This window comes from Anomaloglossus baeobatrachus, unplaced genomic scaffold (genome assembly GCF_048569485.1).
Source record: "Anomaloglossus baeobatrachus isolate aAnoBae1 unplaced genomic scaffold, aAnoBae1.hap1 Scaffold_106, whole genome shotgun sequence".
NCBI lineage: Eukaryota > Metazoa > Chordata > Amphibia > Anura > Aromobatidae > Anomaloglossus > Anomaloglossus baeobatrachus.
In genome coordinates this window covers 80,783-108,613 of record NW_027441876.1, presented here as the reverse complement: position 1 = coordinate 108,613, position 27,831 = coordinate 80,783, and the positions used below count along the sequence as shown (strand labels likewise).

The window sequence follows — 27,831 nt, the reverse complement described above, 5'->3', positions numbered from 1 at the left end:
AAAAAGGGGGAACGACAAGAGAGAGCTGCCAGCTCTGACGTCCTGCGAATAGAAGTGATGGCAACAAGAAACACCACCTTCCAAGACAGGTGAGAAAGGGAAGATTCTCGCAAGGGCTCGAATGGGGAGCCCTGAAGTGACCCTAGGACTAGATTAAGGTCCCACGGTTCTAGAGGCCGCCGGTACGGCGGTGCCAGGTGGGCCACTCCCTGGATGAAGGTCTTAACCTGTGAACGAGCGGCCAGTGGCTTCTGAAACAGGATTGATAACGCCGATATCTGGCCTTTTAGTGTTGCGAGCGAGAGACCCGCATCTAGGCCTGACTGCAAGAATGCCAATAGGGAAGGAAGGGAGAAGGCGAGAGGAGAAGAAATATTCTGCTCTTCACACCACCTGAAGAAAACCTTCCACGTGCGGTGGTAAATCTTTGATGAAGATGGCTTCCTGGCCCTAATCATTGTCTGAATCACTCTTGAGGAAAAACCAGCCTTAGCTAGAACTCAGGATTCAATGGCCAGGCCGTCACATTTAGGACCTGTGAGTTCTGATGGAAGAGAGGCCCCTGCTGCAGGAGATCTGGACGGTCTGGAAGGCGCCACGGAGCGTCTGCGAGGAGCTGAGTTAGTTCTGCGAACCATGCTCGCCTGGGCCAGTCCGGAGCCACTAGGATGACCGGTATCCCTTCCGCCTTGATCTTCTTGAGGACCCTCGGAATTAGAGGGAGCGGAGGGAAGATGTACGGGAGACTGAACTGGCTCCATGACAGGGTGAGGGCGTCGACTCCTAAAGCCAAGCGGTCGCGGCACCGCGCTACAAAGTGCGGAACCTGACGGTTGAACCGGGAGGCCATTAGGTCCACGTCCGGAACTCCCCATCTGTCGCAGATCTGGTTGAAGACTTCCCGGTTGAGGGACCATTCTCCGGAGGCGAGGCCTTCCCTGCTGAGGAAGTCCGCCGCCCAATTGTCCACGCCTGGGATGTGTACCGCTGAGATCAGGGAGTGATGACACTCGGCCCAGTGCAAGATCTTCTTGACTTCTCGCATCGCCCCGACACTTCTTGTGCCGCCTTGGTGGTTGATGTACGCCACCGCCGTCGCATTGTCCGACTGGATCCTGACCGGGCAACCCTGTACGAGGTGCCGAAACTGCTGCAAGGCTAGCCGGATGGCTCTTATCTCCAAAATGTTGATCTGGAGGCAACTCTCTCTCGGTGACCATCGGCCCTGCGCTGTGTGATGTCGAAACACTGCTCCCCAGCCCTGGAGACTGGCGTCGGTGGTCACTATCTTCCAGTGGAGCGGGAGGAAAGACCTCCCTGATGCGAGGTTGCGCTGATTGAGCCACCAACGGAGGGAGTGGCGGGTCTCCGGCGAAAGATGAAACCTGCGGTCCAGAGAAAAGGGAGATCTGTCCCACTTCTTCAGCAAGGCCAGCTGGAGGGGCCGGAGATGGAACTGTGCAAAGGGTACCGCTTCCATCGCCGCCACCATACGACCGAGGACTCGCATGCCGAACCTGATGGACACTTGGCGCTGACGCCGGAGAGCGCGGAGTCCTCGTTGTAGGGAGGAGATCTTCTCCTGTGTGAGGAAAACTCGCCCTTGGATGGTATCGAATACCATGCCTAAAAAGGTGATCCGACGGGCCGGGATCAGAGAGGACTTCTTCCGATTTATCAGCCACCCTAACCGTGAAAGGGTGTCGATCGTGACCTGAACCCCAAGACGACAGTCCTCAAAGGAAGAGCCCTTTATCAACATATCATCCAAGTACGGGATGACCATGACACCCCTGGCATGCAGGACGGACATGGTAGCAGCCATGATCTTCGTAAAGACCCTGGGTGCGGATGCGAGGCCGAAGGGAAGAGGCGTGAACTGGAAGTGATCTTCCGCTATCGCAAAACGGAGGAACTGTTGGTGAGAGGTGGCTATCGGGACGTGAAGATAGGCGTCTTGAATATCCAGCGATGCCAGGAATTCGCCTACCTCCATGGACGCGATGACGGACCGGAGTGACTCCATTCGAAACGGCCGAGGTCTCACCGACCTGTTCAGAAGCTTTAGGTCGAGGACGGGACGGACAGAGCCGTCCTTTTTGGGGACCACGAAAAGGTTGGAATAGAACCCCTTAAAACGCTCTGCGGGAGGGACTGGTACCACGACTCCGGTTCGGAAGAGGGAGTCTATGGAGTGAAAGAACGCGCGAGCCCGCGCGGTAGACTCGGGGGGGCGAGATAGGAAAAAACGTCTCGGTGGCTTTCCCTCGAATTCTATTTTGTAGCTTGATGTGATGATCTCTCTGACCCAGGCATCGGCGGTCAGGGGGATCCACACATGCTGAAAACGAGACAGACGCCCTCCCACAAGTCTGGCGCTGTTGCGCGCCGACCACGAGTCACTTGGATGAACGACGGCGGTAACCGGAAGAGGATCTCGTGGACTGGCGGGGGCGTGAACGCCAGGCGGGATTGGTCTTGAATGACGGGGTCTTCCTGTCTCTCGGAGGAGAGCGGCTTTTCCGCGGCTGGGGATTGGAGCTGAAGCTGCGAAAGGGCCGGAAACGAGCGGTGGGGCGCCGATTCTGGAAGCGCTTGGGAAGCAATTGGGGGAGAGATGTACTCTTTCCTCCCGTTGCATCGGAGATCAGCTGGTCCAGCCTATCTCCGAAGAGACGCTCCCCTAGGAAGGGCAGGGAAGTTAGTGACTTCTTAGAGGCCGCATCCGCGTTCCAGGACCGGAGCCAAAGGGCTCGACGGATGGCCACATTGTTGCTGGCGGCCTGGGTCGCGCAACTTGCAGACGCCAGGGCTGCATTGAGCAAGTACTCACCCGCGAGGGAAATCTGCGAGGCGATGGGAACCAGGTCCAGATTGGCAGGAATGGCGCGGAGACCGCAGCGTAGCGTGTCCGCCCAGGACATCAGGGCCTTCGCAACCCAAACCGAGGCGAAGGCCGGAGAGAGGGATGAGCCCGCTGCCTTGAAGGCGGAACGGGCCAACCTGTCAATAGTACGGTCCGTAGGGTCTTTGAGAGACGTACCGTTAGTGAGTGGAAGGACTGTGTGAGAAGACAGGCGGGAGATTGGGGGGTCGACCACAGGGGAACCTGCCCAATCCTTTCTAAGACCCTCAGGAAAGGGATAATGCAAATCGATGGACTTACCGCTGGTAAATACCCTGTCCGGCTGTTGCCTGTGGCTGCGCAGTAACTCAGCGAATTCTGGATGTCCGCTGAATGTGTTCTGGGCCCGCTTCACCCGCTTAAAGGAGATCTGGGTGCTCTGGGAGGAGACTGGGTCCACCTGTACCTTCAAGGTCTGGTTTACTGCTTCTATCAGGCTATTTACCATGTGCCGGATATCGGCTGCCTGCTCTGAGTCCTGCAGGGGTACCGCATCGGAATCATCCTCGGAGCAGTCAGAAGCCTCCCTGGAGGACTGACGGTCTGGACCTGGGGATGAAGGTGAAACCTGGGAAGAGTCTGAGGACGAGACCTGGCGGGTCCGTTTCTGAGCAGCAGAGGAGGACCCTGCAATGGGGCTCACCTGCTCCGGAGGAAATTGCGCCGGGTCTGCGGGAATCTGGGCGAGCGTCGGCAGCAGGCGTAGAGCTTGCGCGATGGTCCGAGAAGCCTCAGAGAGGGAATCTACGGACTGGGACAGGGACGCTAGCCAGTCGGGGGGGGGGGGCGGGACGCAGGGCCCTGCAGCATATGGCGCTGTGGCGTCTGCGGTATCAGAAACGTCGGCCGCGGAGTTCTGCGGAGGCTGCGTGTCTGTAGAACAGACGGAGCATAGTGGGGCGTCCTGACCCTGGGAAAATTTGGAGCTGCAGGAGGAGCATGCAAAAAATAGTGCAAAGGGGGCCTGCTTGGATTGGGTGGGCTTAGCCTTAGGCATGGTGCAAACAGGTACTCTCCCTGGTGGCTGCTAGGAAGGAGACAGGAGAGGGTTAACTCGTCCCTAAACTCAGAGAATGCTACCTAGTGAGGGCTACTCCTTAGGAGCAGAGCTTACCCAGGTCCTGCGTGCTGCCCACCAGTCCAGAAGTGGAGTCCAGGAATGAGCTGGCCAGAAAAATCAGAACGCCGGCGCGCTGCAGCCTCAGGGGACCAGAGGCAGACTAAAATGGCGAGGGGACGCTGGAGGAGGCTGGGGGAGGAGCAGGATTCCGGCGCGAAAAAACCAGGAGGATTCACAGCCCCCACCATCAGCCAGGAGGCAGAGCAGTGGGAGGTACAGAGGGAGACGACCGGCGGCCAATAGCGCTGCAGCGGGGGCGTGGCTAGGACGCAGGAGTGACTAGGCCCAGACCGGGGACTAAATTTATGGAGAGGGCCGGGGGAAAGAGCAGGGAAGTCGGTCCTACCTGCAATCGGCGGCGCCGGCTCAGCGATGGATGCGGTGCAGGCAGGGCTCCCTGGCCCTGCCTGTGAGAGCGTGCTGAAGGCAGGGTAGTGGACATCATGATGGGGGTAGACAGCCCCCTCCAGGAGAATGCAGCGTGACAGGGCCCCATCTATCACACACACGCTGCGGAGGATCCATCCCTGCTGTACTCCCCTGAACGCCCTTTGGGGTGATACCTCAGGGCGAATCAGGGGTGCCCACAAAACAACCTGCCCACACGCGCACCCCCGGGAGTGGTACCACGGGGACGGGCGGGGGAGAGGGCCCCGAAGTCTCAAGCCCCTGCGACCCTGGGGAGCGGTACCCACGGGGCTGCGGAGAATGAGTGAAGCGAATACCTGCAGAGAAGAAGACGACAGGTATGAGAGCGATGAGCGGCGCCGAATAAAAGAAAAAAGCGCAAAAAATACATGGCTGAGGGGGGCCGAGACGGCCCACATCAGCCTCCTACGACACTAAGCTAAAACTGATCTGAGCCCGCCTCCGGCTCGGGGTGTATGCTGCTAGGGAGGAGCTAACTTTTTTATGTTTACTTAGTGTCAGCCTCCTAGTGACAGCAGCATAACCCATGGTCCTGTGTCCCCCAATGAAACGATAGAGAAATACGCATTGCAATTAAGATTGCTTTTATTAATGGCTCTTCATATGAAAAAAGAAACAAAAGAAAAAACAGTTGTTGACGTTTCGGCTAATACAATAGCCTTTCTCAATAAACTACTAAAAAAGAGAAGTAGACACAAGATAAACCTTGGTCCAAGCGGTATAAAAGTAGAAAATAAACAATATTCCATAGTGTGACAATACTAATTTTAAAGTGCAATGTATTCACAAATCCACAAGATGGCAGTGCAATCCAAGGAAAATACTAAATAGACCAAATCCTCACAGCGTATGTCTCACTCCAAAGGAGTATAGATCATGGGAGGTCAATCAACAATATGAGGAAAAACCCAGGACAGATGTATATTAAATGGGGATCACAATCAAAGATAGTCACATGGAAGAAACAGAGTAGATAATTACCGCAGGGACCACGCCTTTGTTTCTTCCATGATCTATACTCCTTTGGAGTGAGACATACGCTGTGAGGATTTGGTCTATTTAGTATTTTCCTTGGATTGCACTGCCATCTTGTGGATTTGTGAATACATTGCACTTTAAAATTAGTATTGTCACACTATGGAATATTGTTTATTTTCTACTTTTATACCGCTTGGACCAAGGTTTATCTTATGTCTACTTCTCTTTTTTAATTGTTTTTATGTTTTGAAATAAAGATCTCATTTTTATGCATATATGTGTGGAGTTTTCTATGTAGGTTTTACTGATTTTTGGATTGGTTTCTCAATAAACTGTCTATGTATACAGGGTATAATCAAAAAAATATATGCATGGTAAACCTCGTCACCAGTTTGACAATTCCGTGGTCTGTTATGAGAAGGATAGCAAGAGTCTGCTCTTGAACTCAGTCGATGATAATCATGCAGTAGTGATATATATGCGGTCAGGAAATGACCTGTTATGAGAAAGATACCAAGAGTCTGCTCTTGAGCCCAGTCAATGTTATACATGCCGTGATGTTATCTAGTGAGCACCTGATCCAAGGACAAAATAAAGAAGACTGGTTTCAGGCTATGTGCGCACGTTGCGTTTTTTTCCGTGGAAACGCTGCGTTTTGATCTGCAGCGTTATTGCATGCGTTCAGCTTCCCCAGCAAAGTCTATGAGAAAGCCGAAAAATCAATGCACACACTGAGTTTGTAAGCGCAGCGTTTTGGATGCCCAAAATCGCTGCAGAAAAAAAAGCAGCATGTCACTTGTTTTGTGCGTTGTAGCTGCGTTCTCCACCCATTGAAATCAATGATGTGGGTCAGAACGCAACCAAAATACACTTGGACTGTATTTTTGTTGCACTCCGCATGCTTTTTTGACAAACAAAATGCAGGTCTTTTCAGTCTCTGTCAATATCGGTCAATTTCTGTCTGTGGATGTTGGTGAATCTCCCTCTGTCTGTCGGTCTCTTTCTATGTAAGTTGGTCGCTCTGTCTGTCGGTCTCTCTCTCTGTCTGTCCCTCTCTGTCCATCGGTTATTCTCTCCCGCTCTCTCATACTCACTGATCCCCGATCACGGGCGCTGCACGGCTGTCACAAAGCTACGGCAGCATTTCCTCTTTTGAAAATGCCAGCTGCTCATTAAAACATCACGTATTCCCTGCTTTCCCCGCCCACTGGCACCTATGATTGGTTGCAGTCAGACACGTCCCCACGATGAGTGACAGCTGTCTCACTGCAACCAATCACAGCCGCAGGTGGGCGGGTCTATATCGTGCAGTAAAATAAATAAAATTAAAAAAAAAACACGACGTGTGGTCCCCCCAATTTTGATACCAGCCAGGGTAAAGCCACACGGCTGAAGGCTGGTATTCTCAGGATGGGGAGCCCCACGTTATGGGGAGCCCCCCAGCCTAAAAATATCAGCCAGGAGCCGCCCGGAATTGTCGCATCCATTAGATGCGACAGTCCCGGGACTTTACCCGGCTCATCCCGAATTGCCCTGGTGCGGTGGCAATCAGGGTAATAAGGGGTTAATCATGGCAGGCGTCTCCCCGAGATACCTTCCATGATTAACCTGTAAGTTAAAGAAAATAAAACACATCCACCCAAAAAAATCCTTTATTTAGAATAAGAAAAAAACAAAAAAAAAACAAACACCCTCTTTCACCACTTTATTAAAATCCTCAAATACCCCTTCAGGTCCGACATAATCCACGGAGGTCCCGCAACGCATCCAGCTCTGCTACATGAAGCTGACAAGAGCGGCAGTAGAACACCGCCGATCCTGTCAGATCCATGCAGCAACTGAAGTGAGCTGCGCGATCAGCGATGAAGTCACAGTTGAGTTGCGGTCTCAGGTGGAGGACTCCAGCTGGTCGCGGGTAATCTGAGTGACGGCACCGCTAATCGCGCTGCTCACTTCAGTCACTCAGGGGATTAGCGGTCACCGGTGAGTCCTTCACGTGTGACCGCTAATCAAGCTGCCACACACAGACAGAGCCGCGGTATGACAATGAAGTCAGGTGAAGTTCACCCGAGTTCATTCTCATCGCGCGACTCTGTGTGTGTGCTGTCAGCCGGCATGTAGCAGAGCTGAATTGCCGGGGGAACGCGCTGTCAAAAATGCATCCAAAACGCATGCAAAATACATGGAAAAAGCATCCAAAATGCATGCGTTGCGGATGCATTTTATTTTACAAACGCAGTGTCCAGTCTGCCAGAGGGTGCGTTCTTTTCTGCACTGCAGAGAACGCAATGTGCGCACATAGCCTAAGAAACTGAAACTATACAAGTCCTTATCTAAAGTAAACAGAGGTCTCTGCTGCATTACACCATACAGTACAGACACTACAAAGACAAAATGGAGTGTAGAATTAACAAAATGGATTCTGTTCTCATTAAAGCAATACACAAATGGATGAATAAAAGCGTACAACTTGGCTATAAAAAAAAGAAAAAAAAATTTTCTCCCCATCTAAAATGAAAAAAAATGTGTAAATTGATGAATAGTTTGTAAATGATCCATTATAAAAGTACACAACCGTAATGACATAAAATGGACTCTTTATTAACAGAGAGTAAAAGTCTATTAATATTTACTAAATGCAAAATTCTCAACATTAGAACCAAGAGCGAATCAGCTGAGAAATGGTTAAAAACCAATTAGCTCAGACAGCACTACTCATATAAACCTATAGAAACAAGAGAACAACGAGTATATGTGCAAAAATAGACATTTTTATTTCACATGAAAAAACCACAATAGACAATTAAAAGCATGAATAAAACATCACCAAAATGAATCATCCGGGGAATGTAAAGATTGTTACACCGACAGAATTGTTACACTGACGAAATTGTTACAGACAGAGTTATTCCCAGAGCAGCCCGAGGGTCATTCAAAAATGCATAGGATAAAAATGTACCGTATTTTTCGGACCATAAGACGCACTTTTTTCCCCCCAAATGTTGGGGGAAAGTGGGGGGTGCGTCTTATGGTCTGACTATAGGGATGCGGCCGGGAATGAGGGTGCTGCGGTGGACGGGTCATGGGGGGCACGAGCAGGCTGTGCCCCCCACAGAAGCCGGCGCTGAGAGATGGGCGGGGTGACGAGCCGGGACGCGCGCATAGTAAAGAGCCGGTCCGCATGATCACCCCTGGCAATTACAGCCTGGAGTGATCATGTGCGGCTGTATTCACTGCCCCCCGCGCGTCATCATCAGCGCGGGGTGCAGTGAATCAGTACACATTACTCACCCGTCCCAGTGTGTGGAGCCATCCCCCTGCAGCAGGCGATTTCTTCCTGTCTGTGCCGGTCAGCTGATCGGCACAGACAGGAAGACATCGCGTGCTGCAGGGGAACGGCTCCACACACACAGGTCAGCGTGCCACAGAGGAAGATGATTGGTGCTGCAGGGAGTGAGCAAAAGGTGAGTATAAACGTTTATTTTTTTCTCTGTGCCATAGGATACAGGCCATATACCAGGATGGTATATGAGCACGATGGGGGCATATAGCAGGATGGGAGTATATGAGCACGATGGATTGGGGGTATATGAACAGGATGTATGGAGGAATATGAGCAGGATGTATGGGGGAATATGAGCAGGATGTATGGGGGGTATATCAATAGGATGGGGGTATATGAACAGGATGGGAGTATATGAGCAGGATGGATGGGGGAATATGAGCAGGATAGGGGTATATGAGCAGGATGAGGGTATATAAGCAGGATGGGGGTTTATAGCAGGATCATATACAAGGCAGGAGGATCATTACCAGGATGGGGTATCTTAGTAGAGAATTTGGGGACATTACCCCCATAACAGTGTCAGCAGCAGATCCTCGCCCCATAACACTGTCATGACCACATTTTTTTGCTTAAAATTTTATTTTCCTCCTCTAAAACCAGGGTGCGTCTTATAGTCCGAAAACTACAGTAAATCCTAAAATAAAATCAGCCACAGTGTCTCTAAATGCAGTTTAAAATCTAGTCGGGCAGATGTGAGACCTTAAAGGCCCCGTCACACACAGATAAATCTTTGGCAGATCTGTGGTTGCAGTGAAATCATGGACATATTGTTCCATTTGTACACAGCCACAAACCTGGCACTGATTATCCACAATTTCACTGCAACCAAAGATCTGCCGCAGATTTATCTCTGTGTGTGACAGGGCCTTTATAGTCTGTGCAAGTTTATCACAAAAATGAAGGGGAGAAGGTGGTGTCAATTATTAGACACAAACCAGAGCTATATAGTACACAGATAGCTAGATGAAGCTAAAGTGTCCAAGTGTAGGAATACAAGCATGCATGTAGGCTCTATATATGTAGGTATACCATTCTTATAAACTTCCCACAAGTGGACAGCATATTATCTGAAACTTGAATATAGCACGATAAACACCTTCACTTAGAAAACCCCCAGTGGGAAACCTGGAAAACATCAACGCGCGTTTCGCATGGTGGAACAGCTTTTTCAAGATGGAGAGGCACGAGTTTTATGCAACAGCTCAAGGTTTATATACCCATATGCTCCAAACTAAACACAAAACACCTGTGAAGGTGGGAGGGCCAAAAAAACGGACATGGAGGAACATTGAACGCATACACGTGATGATGACACTCACACTTGTGATATCAGGAAGCATCGCTTAGCTAACCATAACAAGTCATCAGCGGCAGGGACGGACCGCCCAGATTTGCTCAAACCAGGAAGCGGCATCGCCGCCAGCACGCACGCGCGGCCCCGAGGACTGGTCTTCAAAGGACTGGTCAGATGAGCAGATTCGCCTCATTCTCAAGAACTGACCAATCGGGATGGCGCGTATTGTGGCTGGTGTAAGGGCAGATGAAGCATGCAGCAGGGCATTGACAGAGGTGGATTTCCGATATACATTAGTTTGGATAGTGGATAATGCATCCACCTCGATATTAATATCCAAAAAGTCAATGCACCTGCTGCTATGAATATAGGTCAATTTAATGTTGAAATTGTTGTTATTTAGTTCAGCCATAAATAAGACCAGCTGCTCCACCGTGCCCTGCCAAAAAAAAAAACAAAAAAAAACGCTAGCGATGTCGCTGCCGATCGCACCCGCCCCCGTCGTTTGTGCGTCACGGGCAAATCGCTGCCCATGGCGCACAAAATTGCTCGGACCCGTCACACTACTTACCTTCCTAACGATGTCGCTGTGGCCGGCGAACAGCCTCTTTTCTAAGGGGGCAGTTCGTGCGGTGTCACAGCGACATTACACGGCAGGCGTCCAATAGAAGCAGAGGGGCGGAGAGCAGCCGCATGAAAGTCACGCCCACTTTGTTGCCGGAGGACGCAGATACGGTGCTGTTTCTAGTTCCTGGGGTGTCACATGTAGCGATGTGTGCTGCCTCAGGAATGACGAACAAACTGCGTCCTGCACCAGCAATGATATTTGGGAAAAGAACGACGTGTCAACGATCAACGATTAGGTGAGTATTTTTGATAGTTAGCGGTCGCTCGGAGCTGTTACACGCAACGTCACTAACGATGCCGGATGTGCGTCACGAATTCCGTGACCCCGACGACATATCGTTAGCGATATCGTGTAAAGCCCCCTTATGGCTTCACTCCTGTGTGAATTCTCTCATGTCTAATAAAATTTGATTTCAGAGCAAAATATTTCCCACATTCTGAACATGTATATGGCTTCTCTCCTGTGTGAATTCTCTCATGTTTAACAAGATCTGATTTCTGAGCAAAACATTTACCACATTCTGAACATGAATATGGCTTCTCTCCTGTGTGAATTCTCACATGTTTAATGAGATCAAATTCCTGAGCAAAACATTTCTCACATTCTGAACATGAATATGGCTTCTCTCCTGTGTGAATTCTCAAATGTTTAAAGGGAACCTGTCAGCAGAAATTTCCCCTAAAACCTCACAGATTCCCCCTCTGCAGCTCGTGGGCTGCATTCTAGAAAGGTCCCTGTTAGTATTGTGCCCCCTTTCTGACCAAAAAAAAGAGTTTATAAAGAGGTACCTTTTTGGCTTCTGATTCTGTAAATCCGTCACGGGGGCGGGCAGCCTGATGGCCGTTATTCTGCCCCCTGGTCCTGTATGCCGCCCCCATCGCTGATTTCCATACTTTTGGACACCGCCCACTGCTCCAGCCATCCCCGCGCATGCCCAGTGCCAGTCTCACGGGACTGAGCACTGTGACTGCTGGTGACGTGTGCGCAGGCAAGTGATTATGGGCGGGACTGTGACTGTTATCAGCAAGTACCCGCCCATAATCTCGTGAGCGCGCAAACCTCTCCAGCGTCACACTGTGCTCAGTGTAGATGCTAGACTGTATGGGCTGCTTCCAGGGATGACGTCCCTTTGTCACGTGATAGGGGCGTGTTCAAAATACTATCACGTGACAAAGGGATGTCATACCTGGAAGCAGCCCATACAGTCTAGCATCTACACTGAGCACAGTGTGACGCTGGAGAGGTTTGCGCGCTCACGAGATTATGGGCGGGTACTTGCTGATAACAGTCACAGTCCCGCCCATAATCACTTGCCTGCGCACACGTCACCAGCAGTCACAGTGCTCAGTCCCGTGAGACTGGCACTGGGCATGCGCGGGGATGGCTGGAGCAGTGGGCGGCGTCCAAAAGTATAGAAATCGGCGATGGGGGCGGCATACAGGACCAGGGGGCAGAATAACGGCCATCAGGCTGCCCGCCCCCGTGTCTGATTTATAGAATCCGAAGCCAAAAAGGTACCTCTTTATAAACTCTCTTTTTTGGTCAGAAAGGGGGCACAATACTAACAGGGACCTTTCTAGAATGCAGCCCACGAGCTGCAGAGGGGGAATCTGTGAGGTTTTAGGGGAAATTTCTGCTGACAGGTTCCCTTTAACAAGATTTGATTTCAAAACAAAACATTTCCCACATTCTGAACATGGATATGGCTTCACTCCTGTGTGAATTCTCACATGTTTAATGAGATCAAATTCCTGAGCAAAACATTTCTCACATTCTGAACATGAATATGGCTTCTCTCCTGTGTGAATTCTCAAATGTTTAACAAAATTTGATTTCAAGACAAAACATTTCCCACATTCTGAACATGGATATGGCTTCACTCCTGTGTGAATTCTCTCATGTTTTATGAGATTTGATTTGTCAGCAAAACATTTCTCACATTCTGCACATGAATATGGCTTCACTCCCGTGTGAATTATCTCATGTCTAATAAGATGTGATTCCAGAGCAAAACATTTCCCACATTCTGAACATGGATATGGCTTCACTCCTGTGTGAATTCTCACATGTTTAATGAGCTCTGATTTGGATACACAAGATGTCTCACATTCTGAACATGAATATGGCTTCTCTCCTGTGTGAATTCTCAAATGTTTAACAAGATTTGATTTCAAAGCAAAACATTTCCCACATTCTGAACATGAATATGGCTTCTCTCCTGTGTGAATTCTCTCATGTCTAATAAGATTTGATTTCTTAGCAAAACATTTATCACATTCTGAACATGAATATGGCTTCTCTCCTTTGTGAGTTTCACTTCCCTTAGCTTTCTGTGTTGAACTCCTGGTACCGTCATCTGCCATAAAAAAATTGAAGTTATAAGCTTTTAATAATATAAACTCAAACATACACATAGACACACATAAAGCTATATAAATTACAAAGTGTGTAGTGTTCTACTTTAAAAGGCCTATGTGACAGAAAATACCAAAAATGACATCATTTTATAAACTGCAGCCTTCGACATGCTCAAAATGACATTCAATAAAACATATCTACAAAAGCATATCCAGTGGCACTCTATAATATAAGGATACTTTGGCATTGCATTATTGCTGTAGAAATATTAGAAAAAAGGGATTAATACATAGGTAATGAGAAAAATTAGTAAAACGACATAGGCATTGCATTACTGCTTTAGAGATATTTGCAAAGTGAGATTCTTAAGGCCCTGTAACACACACATAAATCTGTGGTAGATCTGTGGTTGCAGTGAAATTGTGGACAATCAGTGCCAGGTTTGTGGCTGTGTAGAAATGGAACAATATGTCCATGATTTCACTGCAACCACAGATCTGCCAAAGATTTCTCTCTGTGTGTGACAGGGCCTTTAGTTTATGTATTGTCCAATCCATGTGAGCCCGATAACCTTGACAAGCACCTGACCAAGCACGCTGCCCTATAGCCAGGGTGTGTCCACCATCTTATTTAGCTAGGAACCAGACATGCAGATTTTTAATCACACATAGAGGCACTTAAGGTTAGGTTCCCAATATAATGAGATCACCTTGTCGAGGTTATTGGGCTCACATGGATTGGCCAATACATAAACTAAGAATCTCTCTTTGCAAATATCTCTAAAGCAGTAATGCAATGCCTATCTTTTTACTCATTTTTCACATTAGCTATGTATTTATCCCTTTTTTGTAATATTCCTACAGCAGTAATGCAATGCCAAAGTACACATTAAATGCATCACAGAAATTAAAGCAATGTGGAAGGAAAAAATAAAGATATTAATTTTTCCCACAAAAGTGTTGCTTTAACCACAAATTTTCATTTTCCCAAGTGAAAAAAATGGACCATATAATTCTGTTGTGTAATTTCTCATGTGTATGCCAATACCCCATATGTGATGGAAAACTACTGCTTGGGTCCACGGCAGGACTCTGAAGGGAAGGAGCAACATTTGACTTTTGGAGAACAAAATTGGCTGAAATAGAGGATGTCATGTCACGTTTGTAAAGCCCTTGATGTGCCTAAACAGTGGAATCACACCCCACAAATTATCTCATTTTGAAAACTACACCACCGAAGGAATGTATCTAGGTGTGGATATCATAGGAGTACCCTTATATAGGGCAAGGGGTCTTTAGCAGACCCCCAGCTATTATGGCGACCCATAAGCACCCAACAATAACGTTGCTGGGGGCGTTGGATATGTGGAATGTTGTACACCATAGGCTGCGAGCTGCGAATGCTGCTGTCAAAGATTGAAAGTTAACAGCAGTGAGTGAAGCTTACCTCCACTGAATAACTCAGACATCATCTGCTGCCAATAATGCAGACTCAGCTTCTGAGCCCGCAAGAAGTAATAATACGTTACATATCGAGAAGGGGTTAAAGAAAACCTGGCAGCTACAAAAACACTATTTACCTGCAGATATAGTGGTAATCTGAGTACCTAGCATTTAAATGATATCTATCTGGTTTATTAGAACAGTGTGTGACACTAGTCACTGCATGGACAAGCTGTGAGGCAGGGTTATCAAACGTTCCGGGGTTAGATACAAAGAGAACATGCCGTGAACTAAGGGTCATGTCACAGAAAACGACAGCAACGACGACGTCGCTGCTAAGTCACCATTTTTTGTGACGTAGCAGCGACCTTGCTAGCGATGTCGCTGTGAGTGACATCCAGCAACGACCTGGCCCCTGCTGTGAGGTCGCCGGTTGTTGCTGAATGTCCTGGACTATTTTTGCTCGTTGCTCTCCCGATGTGAAGCACACATCGCTGTGTGTGACAGCGAGAGAGCGACGAACTGAATGTGCAGGGAGCAGGAAGCCGGCTTCTGGCAGCCTGCGGTAAGCTGTAACCAAGGTAAACATCGGGTAACCAAGTGAAGTGCTTTGCTTGGTTACCTGATATTTACCTTCGTTACCAGCGTCCGCAGCTTCTTGAAGCCAGCTAAATAAGCAAAGGTTTGCTTATTAACCCGATGTGTATTCATTCTGGCTAGGAGTGCAGAGAGCCAGCGCTAAGCGGTGTGCGCTGGTAACCAAGGTAAATATTGGGTAACCAGTGAAGTATTTTGCTTGGTTACCCTATATTTACCTTAGTTACCAAGCGCAGCATCGCTTCCACGCGTCGCTGTTGGCTGGGAGCTGGTCACTGTTTGACAGCTCACCAGCGACCATGCAACGACGCAGCAGCGATCCTGATAAGGTCAGATCGTCGTCGTGATCGCTGCTGCGTCGCTACGTGTGACCCTAGCTTAAGGGGAAAGACAAAGGCGTAGTCAGCTCTGGGGTCAGAATATCAAGAGGATAATGGATCAGGGCAAATGGATAGTCAGAGGAGGTCCAAGGTCTGGCAGCTATAGATCAGAACACAGCACAGATAACCGAGGCCCACATTCGCAGGGAGCCGCGGTGGCGTGGGACTCTGTTCAGAGGCAACCTGAAATTAGTTGCTCAGCCTCAGCTGAGTCTTTTACACTGTTTTCCAGTCCTGTGGAGTGGTTTGTGGCTCCTTGAGACTCAGGGGGCTAATTTCTATTCAGTTTTGTTCTCCCTATTTAACCCTTTCACGACCGCGGGCAGTAAAATTCATTTGATTGCCGTGGCCTTTGCTTGACCCCAGGGGAGGTGGCATCGCCACCCCCCCATCGACGTTCGTTGTGATTGGCTGTTCAAATCTGAACCGCCAACCACATTGTTCGAACTGGTTTCGGCTATAAAAATGCCTGAACCAATGAGATACTGTGAGATCCTGCTATGAGGTGCCGCAGAAGCTGCAGCACGTCACAGCTGGAGCTCAAACATGGCGCCCTCCAGCCCCTGCAGCACTGATTGGAGCGATCATGCTACGACGCGCAATCGCTCCAATCAGCGTGCAGTGGAGCGGTCTGATCTGCAGGTGACCGCCCTCCCCAGGCCTGTGTTGCTCTGGGAAGCCCTCCCCCAGCATGTCTGCGGCGTGCAGTGGCTGGTACTTGTAGTACCACGCCAACGCTGCTGCCACCGCCCGATTGCCGCTTCTGCTCCACGTGAGTATTGCGCGCTTCCCCTAATTGTCCCTGCACGCCCCCGTGATGGCCCCATGCACGCTCCCGTGATGGCCCTGCCCCCTGCCAATGTGCCCCCACCGATCTGCCGCCCTGCTGCGATCTGCCCCCTGCCGAGATCTGCCCCCCTGCCGAGATCTCTATTCTGCTCCCATTCTGCCTCTGCTTCTCCGGTCTCCCCCTCCCCCTTTCCATCTGCTCTCCCTCCGACGTCCCCTACCTGCCTCCACCGAGTCGTCCGAGGTCTTCACTGGCCCGATCACATCTGCCTCCATCGCTGGGTCCGTCCTGGGTCTTCTGATGAGCTGTCCAACTTCATGCCCGCTGCCCTCCTGTAAGAAGCTGTCCACTTTCTTTTCTGCCTCGTATTCCTCCTGCAGTTCCCCTGGTCAGTGATCCTCTTGCAAATCTTCTGGGTACTGTGAGTATAATTTTTTTTTTTTCATTATTCCCTGTTCGTTTTTACACCGCATCCGTCAGTGCGTCCCACTGAGCGCTGATCATTGATGCAGATAACATATCTGCATCCGTGGTCAATTTTCAGCGGGATTTTTTTTTTCTGTCTGTAGCTTGCGTCGTTGTTTTGCTTCTCATCCGTGTGTGCGTCCTGCAGCGGCTGAGCACTAATCAGGCATGCACATAACGGATCCATCGGCGTGACTTTTTTTTTTTTTTTTTTTCATATCCCCGGTCGCTTTTTGTATCTCATCAGACCATGCGTCATGCAGCAGCCGATCAGTGCACGGCGTGTTGTGAATGTTAGTTATGTCTTGGCTGATGGGAGGCTCCCTCTTGTGGCCAGGAAGGGTTTGGACAGAGACCAGGTGGGTTGTGCAGTGGGTGTTTCCTTTGCTAACTCTCTGCTTATTTAAGTCCTGAAAAAGAAGAAGGAACAAACGATCGAAGCCCAATAAATTTTATACAAAAATAGTTTTTTATTTTACAAGTGATGATATAAGTGTTACAGTGGGCACAATTTATGCATCATATATATCATAAAATATACATTTAATTCACATAGCGGAACTATAAAGTTGTGACCGCAAGATGTATCCCCTTATAGTATAGATCCACCAGTCATACATATAGTGTCCATATTAATCAATTAAAAATTATAGTACTCAAAAATATCCAGCATATAAACAATATATATACCATTAATTTGTATACAAATGATTTAAACAGATAACCAGCCGGGATCACTATATATCAGATTTTACCCGATATTGATGTCAAAAAATTAGCTGATGAAAGCCTCCATATTATATGCTGGATATTAAGATTTTAGTCAGTGATACTGTACCAAATCTCAAAGAGGTGGATAATCTCATAAATTATAGCATGTCTATATGCTAGGATTCACCTAAAAGGAGATTTTATCAAGCAGGCAGCGGGGATCACTCTCTCATAATATAAACCACTTGGTAGCATGTATGTGGATTGGAGGCTTGCAGGATCTAGACATCTGATCTAATATATAACACATGCTACCAAGTGGTTTATATTATGAGAGAGTGATCCCCGCTGCCTGCTTGATAAAATCTCCTTTTAGGTGAATCCTAGCATATAGACATGCTATAATTTATGAGATTATCCACCTCTTTGAGATTTGGTACAGTATCACTGACTAAAATCTTAATATCCAGCATATAATATGGAGGCTTTCATCACCTAATTTTTTGACATCAATATCGGGTAAAATCTGATATATAGTGATCCCGGCTGGTTATCTGTTTAAATCATTTGTATACAAATTAATGGTATATATATTGTTTATATGCTGGATATTTTTGAGTACTATAATTTTTAATTGATTAATATGGACACTATATGTATGACTGGTGGATATATACTATAAGGGGATACATCTTGTGGTCACAACTTTATAGTTCCGCTATGTGAATTAAATGTATATTTTATGATATATATGATGCATAAATTGTGCCCACTGTAACACTTATATCATCACTTGTAAAATAAAAAACTATTTTTGTATAAAATTTATTGGGCTTCGATCGTTTGTTCCTTCTTCTTTTTCATATTGTATGATACGATTTATGCCCTATTTGGATATAGTCCTAGTGTTTAATAGAATTATATTATATATGGAATATCAGAAATTATGAGAGATTAAGCATGTACACTTTATTGCTGGTTTGTGGTCTTAATTTTATTTAAGTCCTGCTCTGATTGCAGTCTGTTGCCGGATGTCAGTTGTTCTTTGTATCTCTAGCCTGCTTGATCCTGCTTTACACCACATCTTCCCCAGATAAGTGCTTGCTCTTTATTTATTGTCTGGTTCTTTTGTTTATCTGGGTTTGTCATTTTGCTGTGGTTATTTTCAGTTTATTTGCTTGCAGGGATTTTACCCCTTAGTGGATTGTTGAGGAACTCCCTGCAGTTCTGTGTGGAGTATAGCTCCTTTGAGTCCATGTGTTTATGGCTTGTTGAATTTGTTATGATTCTTGTTTTCTGTTCATTGGTATGACAAGGGCACCTGGTATAGGACGGAGTTCAGATCGAGCGATCTGAGGGCCTTTTTGTACTATCAGGAAGTTGGTATTTTGCAGGGTTTTTCTCTGGCCACCATCAGTCCCTTTCCTATCCTTTCCTATTTTAGTCAGCGGGGGCCTCACCTTTTGCTAATCCTGTCATCTACCTGTGTATTGTGTTTTTCCTATATCACCGCAGTCTTTGAATGTGGGGGGCTTGCTATTCTTGTCTATTTTCTGAGGCAGAGAATTATTCATCTTTCCTACCTTTAGGATAGTTAGTTCTCCGGCTGGGTTCGCGGTGCACAGGATGTTAGTTCACCCCTCGGCTACTTCTAGTTGTGTTGGTTAGTAAGGGGATGGCGGCCAGATTAGTTGCCAAGGCTCTTGTCACCTTTTTGCCAATGATTTGTGGTGATCTTCCATGGTTGCGGATCATAACAGTACATCCGGCCAAACAAATTTAAAGGGTACTCTTAAGAAGGAAAAAAAAAAAAAAGCTGCTTTGGGCGTTTTTCTTCTTCTTTGGGTTCTGTGGAAGATTTCTTTTGTCTAGCATGGATGAATTGGGTGAGCGTGTTGCTCATCTTGATGCTAAGGTTCGTCGTATAGAGACTTATCTTGCACAGAATCCCCTTGCAGAGCGTAAAATTCCCGTTCCTGATTTTTTTTTTCGGGAGATAGGTCGAGATTTTTGAGCTTCAAAAATAATTGTAAATTATTTTTTGACCTGCGCCCTAAGTCCTCAGGGAATCCCGTACAGCAGGTTAAGATTGTCATCTCCTTGCTGCGTGGTGACCCTCAGGACTGGGCCTTCTCTTTAGCGTCTGATGATCCGATTCTCAATGATGTGGACTGCTTTTTTCAGGCCTTGGGATTATTATATGACGAACCCAATATTGTGGACCAAGCAGAAAAGGTCTTGTTGTCCTTAACTCAGGGTTTGGATTCTGCAGAAACGTTTTGTCAGAAATTTCGTAAGTGGGCGGTCCTTACCAAATGGAATGAGGATGCGCTTGCGGCTTTTTCGCAAGGGTATTGCGGATGCTGTGAAGGATGTAATGGTAGGATTTCCCGTCCCTTCTGGTCTTGATGCCTCTATGACCTTGGCCATTCAGATTGATAGGCGTTTACGTGAGCGCAGGAAGATACCTGCTGGTTTTGTGCCTGTGAAACAGCCTTTGGAGCCTATGGAGTGTGATAGGGTCCTTTCTAATGCTAGTCGGCAGGGGTTCAGACGGAAGAATAGATTGTGCTTCTATTGTGGAGACGCTTCTCATAACATCTCTGTCTGCCCTAAACGTGAAAGATTGGCTACTTCTGTTACTGTGGGTTCTTTGCAACCAAAGTTTCTTTTGTCTGTCACATTGATTTGCTCATTGTCTTCCTTTTCTGCAGTTGCCTTTGTGGACTCAGGGGCAGCGCTCAATTTGATGGATTTTGGGTTTGCTAGGGATTGTGGTTTTCCCATGGTTCCTTTGCAAACTCCTATTCCTTTTAGGGGCATTGATGCTACCCCTTTATCAGAACATAAACCCCAATTTTGGACCCAGGTGCCTATGAGAGTTGCACCAGCGCATCAGGAAACTTGTACATTTTTAGTATTGCATAATCTACAGCATACCTTGGTACTGGGATTTCCGTGGTTGCAGACCAATAATCCGGTTCTTGACTGGAGATCCTTGTCGGTCGTTAGTTGGGGTTGTCAAGGTTTGCATCAGGACCTTTCCGTGTCGTCCACGTCTGCTCAGGCAGTTGATGTTCCGGCTTTCTTGTCTGATTTCCGTGATGTATTTAATGACCAGGAATCTGATTCTCTGCCCCCACACCAGGACTGTGACTGTGCCATTGAGTTGGTGCCCGGTTGTAAATTTCCCAAGGGGCGGATTTTCAACTTGTCTGTGCCCGAACATGATGCCACGCGGTCATACATCAGAGAATCATTGAAGAAGGGGCACATTCGTCCCTCATCTTCTCCTTTGGGTGCTGGTTTCTTCTTTGTTGCTAAGAAAGATGGTTCGTTGAGGCCTTGTATTGATTACTGTCTTCTTAATAAAATTACAGTCAAATATCAGTACCCTTTGCCTCTGATGTCTGATCTGTTTTCTAGAGTGCAGAGTGCCAAATGGTTTACGAAACTGGATCTCAAGGGTGCGTATAATCTCATCCGTATTAAGGAGGGTGATGAATGGAAGACGGCTTTTAATACTCCTGAGGGGCATTTTGAGTACCTAGTGATGCCTTTTGAGCTCACTAATGCACCCTCTGTCTTCCAGGCCTTCATGAATGATATTTTTTGGGACCTTATTGGTAAATTTTTGATTGTGTATTTGGATGACATCTTGATTTTTTCTGATGATTGGGACTCTCATGTGGGGCAAGTACGGGAGGTTTTTCAGATACTTAAGGATAATGCACTGTACGTTAAGGGGTCAAAGTGCCTCTTTGGGGTGCAAAGGATTTCCTTTTTGGGCTTCATCCTGTCTCCCTCCGCTATTGAAATGGACCTGGTTAAGGTTAAGGCTATTTACGACTGGGTGCAACCGACTTCTCTAAAATCCCTGCAGCGGTTTTTGGGGTTTGCTAATTTTTACCGTAAATTTATAGCCAATTTTTCTGCTATTGTCAAACCTCTGACAGATATGACAAAGAAGGGAGCTGATGCTGAGCATTGGACCCCTGAGGCTATTGTGGCCTTCCAGGAGCTTAAAAGGCGATTCACTTCTGCCCCAGTTCTGCAGCAACCTGATGTGTCTCGCTCATTTCAAGTTGAGATCGATGCCTCAGAGATCGGAGCAGGTGCTGTTCTGTCTCAACGAGACGCTACTTCGGGTAAACTTAAGCCCTGTGCCTTTTTCTCTTGGAAGTTTGCTCCTTCTGAACGTAATTATGATGTGGGGAACCGGTAATTATTGGCTATGAAGTGGGCATTTGAAGAGTGGAGGTATTGGTTGGAGGGGGCTAGGCATCAAGTTGTGGTGCTTACGGACCACAAGAATCTCATCTATCTGGAATCGGCCAAGAGGTTGAATCCTCGGCAGGCCAGGTGGGCTTTGTTTTTTACCCGGTTTAATTTTGTGGTCTCTTTTTTGCCGGGCACCAAGAATGTTAAGGCCGATGCCCTTTCCAGGAGTTTCTGCGCTGACTCTTTGGAGGTTGTCGAACCGTCTACTATCCTGAATGATGGTGTAGTTTTCTCGGCTATTTCGCCTGATCTGCGGTTGGCACTGGCGGAATTTCAGGGGGATAAACCTGAGAGATGTCCTACAGGGAAACTGTTTGTCCCAGACCAATGGAGAGACCGAGTTGTCTCTGAGGTTCATTGCTCTGTTTTGGCGGGTCATCCTGGCATTTTTGGTACTCGGGATCTTGTGAGACGCTCTTTTTGGTGGCCTTCCCTGTCCCGAGATGTCCGTCGTTTTGTGCAGTCGTGTGGAGTTTGTTCTAGGTCCAAGCCCTGTTGTTCACGTTCTAGTGGGCTATTGTTGCCTTTGCCTGTACCTAAGAAACCTTGGACGCACATCTCTATGGATTTTATTTCAGAGGTTCCAGTCTCTCAGAAAATGACTGATTTGGGTGATCTGTGACAGATTCTCCAAGATGGTCCACTTGGTTCCCCTATCTAAGTTGCCGTCTTCATCAGAGTTGGTGCCTTTGTTTTTGGAACATGTTGTCCGTTTGCATGGTATTCCCGAAAACATTGTTTCTGACAGAGGGGTGCAGTTTGTATCCAGGTTTTGGAGGATTTTTTGCTCCAAATTGGGTGTTCAGCTGTCTTCCTCCTCGGCGTTTCATCCTCAGACCAACGGTCAGACTGAAAGGGCTAACCAGACCCTGGAGACCTATTTACAGTGTTTTGTTTCTGCGGATCAGGATGACTGGGTTTCGTTTTTGCCTTTGGCTGAATTTGCCCTTAACAATAGAGCTAGCTCTACCACGTTGGTGTCCCCCTTTTTCTGCAATTTTGGGTATCACCCTAGGTTCCTCTCAGGGCAGCTTGAGGCATCTGACTGTCCGGGGGTGGATTCGGTGGTCGACAGAATGCAGCAGATTTGGGGGCAGGTAGTGGATAAATTGTTTCAGTCCCAAGAAACTGCCCAAAAGTTTGCCAACCGGCATCGGACTGTTGGTCCCCGGTTTAAAGTAGGGGACATGGTGTGGTTGTCCTCTAAAAATATTCCTATGAGAGTTCCGTCTCCTAAATTTAAGCCCAGATTTATTGGACCTTATAAGATTTCGGAGATTATTAATCCTGTATCTTTCCGTTTGACTCTGCCTGCGTCATTTAAGATTCACAATGTCTTCCATAAGTCCTTGTTGAAGAACCATGTGGAGCCGACAGTTCCTGCAGCAGCGTCTCCTGACCCTGTTTTGGTACAAGGGGATCTGGAGTATGAGGTTGAAAAAATTCTGGATTCCCGTCGCAGTAGGCGTCAGCTTCAGTACCTTGTGAAATGGAAGGGTTATGGGCAGGAGGATAACTCTTGGGTTGTGGCTTCTGACATTCTTGCGGACAGGTTGGTTCGCGCCTTCCATCATGCTCATCCCGAGCGACCCGGTGGCGTGGGTGAGGGTTCGGTGACCCCTCCTCAAGGGGGGGGGGGGTACTGTTGTGAATGTTAGTTATGTCTTGGCTGCTGGGAGGCTCCCCTCTTGTGGCCAGGAAGGGTTTGGACAGAGACCAGGTGGGTTGTGCAGTGGGTGTTTCCTTTGTTAACTCTCTGCTTATTTAAGGGGTGCTTCACACACAGCGAGCTCGCTGCCGAGATCGCTGCTGAGTCACGCTTTTTGTGACGCAGCAGTGACCTCATTAGCGATCTCGCTGTGTGTGACACTGAGCAGCGATCTGGCCCCTGCTGCGAGATCGCTGCTCGTTACACACAGCCCTGGTTCGTTTTCTTCAAAGGCGCTCTCCCACTGTGACACACAGATCGCTGTGTGTGACAGCGAGAGAGCGACAAATGAAGCGAGCAGGGAGCAGGAGCCGGCGTCTGGCAGCTGCGGTAAGCTGTAACCAAGATAAACATCGGGTAACCAAGGTGGTTACCCGATATTTACCTTAGTTACCAGCCTCCGCCGCTCTCACGCTGCCTGTGCTGCCGGCTCCGGCTCTCTGCACATGTAGCTGCTGTACACATCGGGTTAATTAACCCGATGTGTACTGTAGCTAGGAGAGCAAGGAGCCAGCGCTAAGCAGTGTGCGCGGCTCCCTGCTCTCTGCACATGTAGCTGCATTACACATCAGGTTAATTAACCCGATGTGTACTGTAGCTAGGAGAGCAAGGACCATGTAGCGATGCAGCAGCGATCCTGACCAGGTCAGATCGCTGGTCGGATCGCTGCTGCATCGCTAAAGTGTGAAGGTACCCTTAGTCCTGGTCTGATTGCAGGCTGTTGCCGTATGTCAGTTGTTCTTTGTATCTCCAGCCTGCTTAATCCTGCTCTACATCACATCCACTCCAGATAAGTTCTTGCTCTTTATTTATTGCCTGGTTCTTTTTTTTTTTTTTTAATCAACTTTTTATTTTTGAAAAAAGATTTTAAACAAGTTTTACAATAAATCAGAAACAGATAGATATGTAAAGGAAACATTTCCCAGGTATGCCGTTAGATACATTATGCAACACACAGATGTTATGTCAGGTAGAAAAAAAAAAAGGGGGGGGGTATCCCCCCAGCACACTTCGGCCTTGGAAAGGAGAAAGAAATCAACACCACTTATTCGGGCTTCAAATCTGGAACGTATTTCCAAAATCATCCCACAGAGACCATGTCTTTATAAATCCGTCCATTGTATTGTGGAGCTGGGCCGTCAACCTCTCCATATTTCTCACATCTTTTATCCTAGCATAAAGATCCGAGATTGACGGCGGTGCTACCCTCTTCCAGAATAGTGATATTAGACATTTGGCAGCGGTGAGAATATGCAGGAGAAGCTTTAATTCAGATTTGCTTAAAGACGATGGGAGGGCGTTTAGTAAATATACCACCGGATCCCTACTCAGATTTCTACCTACTAACCTACCCATCAGGGACTCCACCTCCTCCCAGAAACCACCGATAGCTGGGCATGTCCAGAATATATGATATAAAGAAGCTCCCCCAAGTCCACATCTCCAACATTCATCTGGATAGGAGCGGTTGAACTTATGCAGAAGCTCTGGAGTGTGATACTATGTCATAAGGACTTTGACTTGGTTCTCCTTATAGAGAGTGCTGACTGAGGACCGAAATGTCCTAGTCCATATCACCGACCAGAGTGCTTCTGATATAGGTCGACCGATCCAGCCCTCCCATCTCTTCATATATGTGTGCTTCACTATCTCTGAAGAGTTCCCTCTTGACAATATGTTGTAAATGGCTGAAATCAAACCCTTAGTTGAAGTGCACCCCGAGCAGAGGGCCTCAAAAGTTGAGGGACGACATGACGCCATCTGCCCTCTGATGGTCGAGAAGAAATGCGCTATCTGTTGGTATGAGAAATGGAGGCAGAGAGGTAATTTGTACTGGTGTCGTAGGTCTGAGAATGGCTTTAATTTTAAGGTGACTGGGTTAACAATATCACGGAAACAGTACAGGCCCGCCTTTGCCCATTGCCCCACCACCCCCGGGCTCATCCCCTCTGTCAAGTGTGGAGTGAACAGGAAGGGAGTCAGTAGAGAAGAGTGCGTTGCCAGTTGGAACTTTATCCTGCACTGCCGCCACAGCTCCCTTATAAATGCCATTGGGCCTAAAAGGTCTCTCGAATGAGTTTCACTAGGGCGGCCCCAGATTAGAGAGCTTGGGTGGAAAGGTGCCATCCAGAGCTTCTCAATCTCCGTCCATTTATTATATGCTGGCAGGGTTGTCCAAGAGGCCAGAGTACGTAAATGAGAGGCATAATAATGGAGTATTAGATTCGGGCACGACAGACCCCCTCTTGAACGCGGTGCGCACAGGACTAAGTCTGGGATGCGGTGCCTCCCCTAGTGCCAGATAAATTGCATAAGCATTGACTGGACTCTTTTCAACACCCCCATAGGGACTCGTACCGGAAGTGTTTCGAACAGGTACAGAAATTTCGGGATTATTGACATTTTAATTGTGGCTATTTTGCCTAGAAAAGAGATCTGCAGGGATGACCATTTCTTTAGGCTATTTTCAACGTCTCGAATCAAGGGTGGGAAATTTGTCTGATATATTGTTTTGTAGCTGGGGGTTATTTTAACCCGTAAGTATCGCAGGGAGTCCGAGCGCCAGGAATACTTAAAGTTTTGCTTTAGAGACCGCACTTTAACTTCCGGGATGTTAATGGGTAATGCCTCCGTTTTATCTGAGTTAAGTTTATATCCCGAGAACCTAGCATACTGGGCTAAGACTGCATGCAGGTTTGGCAAAGAGACAACAGGGTTAGTCAGGGACAACAAAACATCGTCCGCAAATAAAGCCACCTTAAAGGATTTTTCCCGAACCTTGACCCCCATAATATCTGGGTTAAGCCGAATTTGAGCTGCCAGCGGTTCAATGCTAAGAACATATAAAAGAGGGGACAGTGGGCATCCCTGCCTCGTTCCATTTCTGATAGGGAGGGATTCTGAGTGAGCGTGAGGGAGGCGAATTGTCGCTGCCGGACACGAGTATAAGCCTCTTAATGCCGAGACAAATGGCCCCGACAGTCCGAAATGGCCCAACACAGAAAACATGAAGGACCAGTCCAGCCTGTCAAAGGCCTTCTCCGCGTCCAAGCTTAGAAGCAGAGCCTCCACTCCCTCCCTGTTCACCACCTCCACCAAGTCCAGGATCCTACGTGTGTTATCTCCCGCCTGACAGTAGCGAACGAACCCAACTTGGTCTTTATGGACCAAGTACGGGAGCCAATTATTTAGACGTTCAGCTAAAAGTTTAATAAATATCTTGAGGTCCGAATTTAAGAGGCTAATCGGGCGGTAGCTCGCACATTCCATCGGGTCCTTACCGGCTTTGGGAATAATAGTTATATAGGAATGTAGGAATGTATTTGGAATGTCTACGCCCTCCATGAACAGATTGAAGAGGTGTGTTAGGTGAGGAGACAGCTCCTCTACAAAAGTCTTATAGTATAGGTAAGTGAACCCATCGGGACCCGGGGCTTTATGACCTGGCAGGTCTTTGATCACTTGTTGTATCTCATCTGGGAATATTTTCCGATTGAGTTCTTCCACCGCCTCTTGGGACAACTTTGGGAGGTGACAGGTGGCCAAGTAATCATTCACTATTTTTGCTCTGTCTGGTTGGGACATTGGAAATGGCGAGGGGATAGAGGATAATGATGTGTAATAAGCTTGAAACAATTGGGCCATTTTTGTGGGGTCATATTGAGGGATACCCGAAGTATCTTTTATCGCGCAAGGGGCAGTAGTCATCGTTTGGTCTCTAAGCTTTCTGGCTAACAACGTGTGCGGTTTGTTCCCATATTCGTAATATTTCTGGCGGGAGTACCGGAGGAGTTTTTCTATGTAACCCTGCGTAATCTCTTTTAATTTAGATCTCAAGTCTATCACTTTTTTCAAGCGAATCCTAGAGGGACGGGTACAGAGCTGTTCCTCTGCTGAACGTAAATCCTTTTCATATTGGTGATAGAGCTGTTGAGAATCCTTTTTAATCCTAGAGGAGAGGGCTATGCACTCCCCCCTAATAACTGCCTTGTGTGCTTCCCATATCAGCGGGAAGGATGGAGGTGACAGAGTTTTCCGTAAAATAATTCTGTATGACCCGTCGGAGGGATTCTCGAGAGGAAATGTTAGTTAATAAAGATTCAAGTCTCCAGTGGGTTCTCTTTAGGGGGGCAGTCGTCAGGTTCAGAAATATCGATACGGGGGCATGGTCCGACCAGGTGATGCTACCAATCTGTGCCTGCTGAAGTGCTCTAAGTGTGGGGATATTGCCAAAGAAGTAGTCTATTCGACTATGTGAATTGTGTGGATGTGAGAAGAAGGTGTATTGTCTTGCTGTTGGGTTGTCTATTCTCCAGAGGTCATACAATTGGTGTTTACGGATCAGCCTGCGGAAACCAACAGATAATTGTGATGATCTATGTTGACTTACGGGATGTGA

The 27,831-nt window shown here is 47.6% G+C and overlaps 1 protein-coding gene across 1 annotated transcript in view; it reads right to left on the bottom strand.

Moving 5' to 3' along the window:
* Positions 1 to 27,831, bottom strand: part of LOC142260449 (uncharacterized) — a 141,303-nt gene that overhangs the window by 94,105 nt on the left and 19,367 nt on the right. Inside the window, exons 4-5 of the mRNA XM_075331926.1 lie at positions 12,374 to 13,056; positions 9,376 to 9,385 (exon numbers count right to left, since the gene is read on the bottom strand). Of these exons, the coding sequence (XP_075188041.1) occupies positions 9,376 to 9,385; positions 12,374 to 13,056 (693 nt within the window). The remainder of the gene's footprint in view (positions 1 to 9,375; positions 9,386 to 12,373; positions 13,057 to 27,831) is intronic.